A 6993-nucleotide genomic window follows, 5' to 3' on the forward strand; every position below is an offset into this window, starting at 1 on the left:
TAAGGCATTAAATGTATTGGTCACTTTTGCGCTAATTCTAGTAATGGTATGGGTATTTTTGCCCCTAATTGATGATTTCGTAGATATTTTTGCCCTTTTTAGTTTACATCAGTAAAGACTGACACGTGGCATGCGCAGTCAGCATTTTATGATAAAAGTTAATGATGTTAGGTCAAAGTTAACGGTCTAATTATTTTTGCACCACTCCATGTAATGTTATGGATATTTTTATCTTTTTCGTCACTCTAGGATATTGGGTGCTTATGGCTGACTACTTTATAAATATTTTTGATCCTTTACCCTATTTCAAAATTTGACGCTAAATTTTTTTGTTAAAATTTAACATTAATATTAATATTTATAATAAAAGCATTAAATTATTAAATAATCACGGGATTTTTGAGAGATTAATTTTATGATAATTGAATGTAAACTTAGAACTTATTTGGATAACTCTTAAGTATGTTTAAAATCTACTTTTACCAAATCTAATAAATTATTAAATTTTTTAAATAAACTTTTGCTAGACGAAAATGAAAAAGCAAACACGCCCCGAAAATAATTTGGCAATGCCTTTACCCTTTTCTCATTTTATTTTTCACCGAACAATCACCCCGGTTCAATTAACGAAGGGTCTGAAATTCCCTGGGGCTCAATCTCCAATGTGCTGTTCCTCAAAATATGTGACCGTTATTTTAAAATATGTTGGCAGGACACCTAGTGATCAAATATCGCGAGTACGTTCAATTTTCTACTCTCGGGGACTACGCAAATTTCTGTTCTTTGCACTCTGCTCACACTGCCCTCATCATGTCCGTACTGCCTCGTGGCTGTATCTCACTCTCCATCTCTACCTTTATGCTCGACATATTTCCCAGCTAGCCTCAGGCATCCTCTTTCTGGAACAAGAATCCTTTGCCCCCTCCCTCTAACCCCCCCTCAAGATTTTCAAGCCGTTGTTGTGTTTTTTCTTTTTTTTCGGGCGGCCAAAAAATCGTCGTTGTTTGGAAGCTCATCTTTTTAGCATGATATAATCACTTCATCTCTCCATTTTAGTCTCAAAGCAAAGCCTTTTCCCCTCTGACACACCCCCAGGATACTTCCCAACTCACAAATGGGTTGCGCGCAGTCGAAAATAGACAATGAAGAATCGGTGGCTCGCTGTAAAGAACGCAAGAACTTGATGAAAGATGTGGTTGTTGCTCGGAATGCCTTCGCCGCCGGCCATTCCGGATACGCCATGGCGCTGAAGAACACTGGAGCTGCACTGAGCGACTACGGCCACGGCGAAAGCCACATCACTCAAGAGCTCCACGAGCCGCCATTGGACACCGCTTCGGAGCCGCCACCGCCGCCTCCACCGCTCATGGAAGACAACCTCCCGCCACCTCCGCCGCCGCTCCCAAATTTCTCTCCAAGCCCGCCGCTTAAGCGCGCTGCGACAATGCCGGTAGTCACTATGCAACATCAAAAACCCTCCCGCGCGATGGATTCCGACGCCATTGCTGAAGAAGGTGAAGGTGAAGAAGAAAATATTAAAGTGAACAAAGGTAATGGAGGGAAGGCGTTAAAAAAGGGAGGATCTGAAGCAGCGTCGTCTTTCCCGCTTCGGACTCCCGATATGAAGTCAGTCCCGCCTATGCCAGAATCGAAGGGTATGGCTTGGGATTACTTTTTTTTGCCGGACAATATGCTAGGACCATCATTGGGCGGGGAGGATGAGATTGGGAATGAGAATGAGGAGAGTGAAGCAATGGATTATCATGAAGCTGAGAATGTGGGTGGCGGCAGAAGCAATATAAATGAGGTTGAACCCAAGACGCCGGAGAAGGTAGAGGAAAATGTGCAGAAGGAGATAGTAGAGTCTGTGAAGGACCCAAAGCATATTGAACATTCGAAGACTGCTCCACCAGACTTTAGGAGAGCAATGAAGTTGGTTCCAAGTGTTAATCTGATGCAGATTCTGAGTGAGCTTGACGATAATTTCTTGAAGGCCTTCGAGAGTGCTCAAGAGGTTACCAGGATGCTTGAGGCCACTAGGTTACACTACCATTCAAATTTCGCCGATAATCGGGGTAATTTTGTTACATCTATTCCCCCTGAAAGCATCATGACAAAATCTTAGTTAATGTCCACGGTTGGCGCTGATCCAATATATATTTTTATGTGCTTTAGGCTTATGTTTTAGGTTCTCAAATATTTTATATCTGCTACAAGCTTAATTATTTTTTGGCCAACTCCTACAAACTTAAGTAACTTGCCAATGATGCATTGAGTAATTTGGGATCATCATTTTTGCTAGATTCCCTCTGGATGCTCCCTCTTTATATTGTTAAACTTGGTTTAATTTATCTGGAAACTGTTGATCAATCTACATCAGGTTTTAGCAAAGTTGACCACTCTATATTTGTTTGGATACAACACATACTATAGGTTCTTCTCCATTAAAATCCGTTGTTCAATGACTGTTACTGGATTTGTATGAATCAATCCACTCACCTTTTCAAACCTTTGTTACTACCATTATCACCACACTGCCTATGTAAGTATTTAAGAAGAAACAACTAGTTATGGAGTCTAATCGTCTAACTTGCATCTGCATTCTGAAAGACAATAACTTCTTGCCCAACCTATGAATGCTTGTAGAGTTTTTTGGATCAAAAGGGTAAGACCCTGTGTATTCTCTCAAATGTCGTGATAACTTCACTTACGATACCCTTCCCGGTATAAGTATGCTGTCACTAATTATCAGTTTGAAGAGATGAAATAATTTATGCCTGCCGAGACATCACATGCCGTTTCATTTTTTCATTGTTGGGCATAAATGTTTGAACTAACTTTCGGTTGTATGAGTAGGACATATTGATCATTCCGCTAGAGTTATGCGCGTGATAACATGGAATAGGTCATTCAGAGGTGTGTCTAATGGCGATGGATCAAAGGATGATTTTGATTCGGAAGATTATGAAACTCATGCCACTGTCTTGGACAAGCTTCTAGCCTGGGAAAAAAAGCTGTATGAAGAGGTGAAGGTAGGTGTAATTTTACAGTGACAATTTTGTAAACCAAGGAATCTGAGTTTCCAAATGTTTGGTTAAGCAGCTGAAGATGCAGTCTTTTTTCTACTCGAAGTAATTTTTTCTTTAAGAATAATTGCGTGGAGCTGATCTTTGACGTGTGACTTTTTTATTAAATGTTCACACCTTTCTGACTTTCATGCCTTGCTAACAGCAAGCTGAGCTGATGAAGTTTGAATATCAGAGAAAAGTTACATTACTGAACAAACAGAAGAAACGCAATGCAAGTGCTGAATCATTGGAAAAAACCAAAGCAGCTGTAAGCCATCTACATACAAGATATATTGTTGACATGCAGTCGATGGATTCAACAGTTTCAGAAGTGAATCACATTCGTGATGCACAGTTATATCCAAAACTCGTTGCTCTTGTTAATGGGTAAGTATTACCGTTACCATTACCAGTCTGAAATAAAAGAGATCACTGTATTACTGTATCAGTGTTGCCTCATTTTATTGTTTTATGGTATTCCGTAAATTTGTGGTGATGCATCAAGAACTTGGAAGATAATTTTGTATGTGCGTTCTGTGTGTCTTTATATGTGAATGTACATGATATCTGTTCAGGATGGCCGATATGTGGAAAAATATGTGCGTGCATCATGACAACCAGCTGAAAATAGTTACAGATATGAAATCCTTAGATATTTCTCAAGCTCCTAAGGAAACAACCAAGCATCATTATGAGCGGACAGTACAACTTTCTAATGTTGTCCAAGAGTGGCATTTACAATTTGAGAAGTTTGTGGCTCACCAGAAACAATACATCCAAGCTCTTAATAGTTGGCTAAAGTTAAATCTCATTCCCATCGAAAGCAGCCTCAAAGAGAAAATCTCATCGCCCCCAAAAGCCCAGAATCCACCTATCCAAGCCCTCCTTCAAGCGTGGCATGATTGTGTTGATAGGCTTCCAGATGAGCTTGCAAAATCAGCTATTTCCTCGTTTGCTGCTGTGATAAAGACCATAATACTTCAGCAGGAGGAAGAGATGAAACTAAAGGAAAAATGTGAGGAAACCAGGAAGGAGTACTTGAGGAAAAACCAAGCATTTGAAGAATGGTATCAGAAGTATTTGTTGCGGAGGGGTCATGATGAAGCAGATCATGAAAGAGGGGACGAAGTAACTACAAATAATCCTGTATCAGAGAAGCAGTTTGCCGTGGATAGCTTGAAGAAGAAATTAGAAGAGGATATTGAATCTCACCAAAAACACTGCGTTCAGGTTCGAGAGAAGTCACTGCAGAGTCTCAAGACTCGTTTGCCTGAGCTTTTCCGAGCGCTGTCAGACTATGCCCATGCCTGTGCCGATTCGTATGAGAAACTGAAGTCTATCGCACATTCACAGGTTGGTGCTCCAAGACCGTGACGATGCAAAAGCTTTGGTTTACTGCTGATAACATATGTATCTTAAACCTATGGTCTGATTCAGCCTTCCATAGAGGGGGGGGGGGAGGTGTTCTTAATGGAAATGCAAATTTATCAATCTGTTTCTTGTGTGAAAATTTTGCCATGGCTTGGCCATTTTTATTCACGCAATGATGTGTGTCCCACTGATATTGTGACCTTGGAACTGCAAGTTTTTTAAGATAAACTCTAAAAATATGAACGAAAAATATCATCTGGTTCATGGTCTCATGGCGTAGATGAAAAGTTTTGCTTTAAAGTTTAGACTATCTAATTCCCCTTACTTGACACCTTAGGTCCGAAGTGCAGGATCAGAAAATTCTGCGCATCGCCCATTGACTTGTAAGTTATAAAAGGACAAAGGAATCTCCTCGACGGCTTCCATGTTTGGCTTTGTAACATGTATGGTGGTTGTTGAGTGTGTTCTAATCCTTACTGAGCCTCATTTCAGCATCAATAATCTGAATTTTTTAAGTATCCTTGCGTTTCAAGGACCCGAGACAGAAACGGATAGGAAGACGGCTGGCAAATGATGACTCTTTCGGCAGTAAAACTTTGACGTTCCTAACCCGTCCTTTGAAGCCAAATGCCATTTTTTTTTTTTTTTAAAGGAGAGGATTCAACTTGATATTATATATTACGGATGAGAATGAAGAATAGCACGCTTGAGAAAACTAAAGTCTTCACTTCAAAGGCAAAGGCGTTGGAAGAAAACTAAACTCCTTCCTTTTCTCTCCTTCCCCACTGTCCTTAATAACTATGGCCTAATTAGCAGAATCATAATCATAATGTCATGTGACAAGCTTGAAGCTTCATGTAGAAGGTTTTCACTTTGCTTCAAAGCTATAGGCGCTTCAGCAAGACTTGCGTGCCTTTGCAAATGGATGTGAAAAAGTACTCGTTCAGCTCAGGCAGTCATGGGACTCAAAGCATCCGTCTAGGTCGAAGCTACACGAAACCACGTGGCCACCGGATCCACGACAGCACGAGAACGGTGTGGGAGATGCTATGGAGAAAACTCAGAAGAGATAAGAAGGAAGTTTATGACCCGGAGACATACTCCAAGAACTTTGACCAAGGAACAGGATCCATGGAGCCCGACAACCTCTGTCGTTCATTCTCTGCTCGGTTTGCTGATCCATCCAGGATTTTACGACCAAAACATTTATTGGATTCATAAACACGAGTGAAGTTTGTTCCATGTCCTCTTTCTTTCAGGTATCAAAATCGCATGCTAGTTGATGATGTATGGTCCCATTGGCTTTCATTCCAGTCCTAGGATGCATATGCATGTTTCTTTCTTCCTGAAATCGTTTTCTCCTTCTGGGTTTGACCGTGTGATCATGATGAAATGACATTGAAACAGGAAGAGAACTTTGAATGTTTCAGACTTTTAACCTTTCTTTAGCCTCAAGCAAAACTAAAAAGGGCGACCTAACTCCTCACGCTCATGCCAACTTTTTTCTCGATAAAGAAACTGTAAGGTCTCGTTAGGTATAATAAATTTTTTTTTGATGAAATTAAAATTGAAATTGAAATTAAATTGAGTATTAAAAATATGTTTGATATATTAAAAAAGGTAAATGAAATAGTTACACTATTTTTGTTTGGCATGCAAAACATGAAAATAGAATTATATATAAAAGGCAAAAATACCCCTATAAATTAAAATAAAAATAAAAATATATTAAAAGCTTGATTGTATTTTAATTTCCTCATGTATTTAGTATATAAATAAAATATTATATATAATAATAAATATATATAATACTATATTATATTTATTATAATTTATATAAAGACTTTTATACCCACGGTGACACCAGAATAAAGAACACAAAAATAAAATAAGAGTAGCAAGAAAAAAAAAAAAAGCTAAAGAAACAAACTCAGCCACTATCATTTTTTTTGGCTGAAGTTAGCCACCACAATTTGAAGACCAAAAGCTTTTGACGCACACAAGGCTCATGCTCATGATTTTCAGGGCAAAGTTGTGAATTTAATTTTTTGTAAGAATAAAATTGTCTTGAAAAATAAAATTCTATAAAATTGGTTTAGATTCCATAACTTTAAATAATGAATGATTCAGGCTTTTTTCAATAGAATTATGATCCATGAGACTTTTAATTTATATATACCAAACATCTCTTTGTTACAATTCCTACTCCAACTCTATTTCCATCGTTAAAATGCAACTCTACCAATCAGGCTTAAGTGCTAGCAGGAAACGTCAGGGAACGAAAGAGAATCTTCAGTGCCCAGTAATCATTTTTTTTAATATCTAGTCTTGGAGATTTGCAGGGAATTTCACATGTAAGTGCGTCAGAATCCCATTCAATTTTAATTATTGTCAATTTTTATGTGATTTATTTATTAGCAGATTTTTGAATGTATGTTTTAGGGATTTGAATTTTATAAATTACCTAAGTTCACTTGTTTAATAAATATTTAATTATTGATATTGAATTTTATTAATATTTAAAAATTATCAAATTACATTTTCTTTCCAAAGT

At 38.2% G+C, this 6993-nt stretch overlaps 1 protein-coding gene across 1 annotated transcript; it reads left to right on the forward strand.

Annotated features, from left to right (window-relative positions):
• The first annotated feature begins 825 nt into the window (after nucleotides 1–825).
• Nucleotides 826–4707, forward strand: LOC129294741 (nitrate regulatory gene2 protein). The gene is made up of 4 exons (XM_054933212.1): nucleotides 826–2075; nucleotides 2857–3032; nucleotides 3232–3455; nucleotides 3644–4707. Exons 1-4 carry the CDS (start codon nucleotides 1115–1117, stop codon nucleotides 4440–4442), a joined length of 2160 nt encoding a protein of 719 aa, XP_054789187.1. The 5' UTR covers nucleotides 826–1114; the 3' UTR covers nucleotides 4443–4707.
• The last annotated feature ends 2286 nt before the right edge of the window (nucleotides 4708–6993 follow it).

This window comes from Prosopis cineraria, unplaced genomic scaffold (assembly GCF_029017545.1).
Source record: "Prosopis cineraria cultivar Desert tree isolate PC_DT_omini unplaced genomic scaffold, ASM2901754v1 PC15, whole genome shotgun sequence".
Lineage (NCBI taxonomy): Eukaryota > Viridiplantae > Streptophyta > Magnoliopsida > Fabales > Fabaceae > Prosopis > Prosopis cineraria.

Coding starts and splice junctions, on each gene's coding strand:
- LOC129294741 (XM_054933212.1), top strand. CDS start 1,115: ATGGGTTGCGCGCAGTCGAAAATAGACAATGAAGAATCGGTGGCTCGC. Junction 2,076..2,856: donor AAATTTCGCCGATAATCGGG/GTAATTTTGTTA, acceptor TTGTATGAGTAG/GACATATTGATCATTCCGCT. Junction 3,033..3,231: donor AGCTGTATGAAGAGGTGAAG/GTAGGTGTAATT, acceptor CCTTGCTAACAG/CAAGCTGAGCTGATGAAGTT.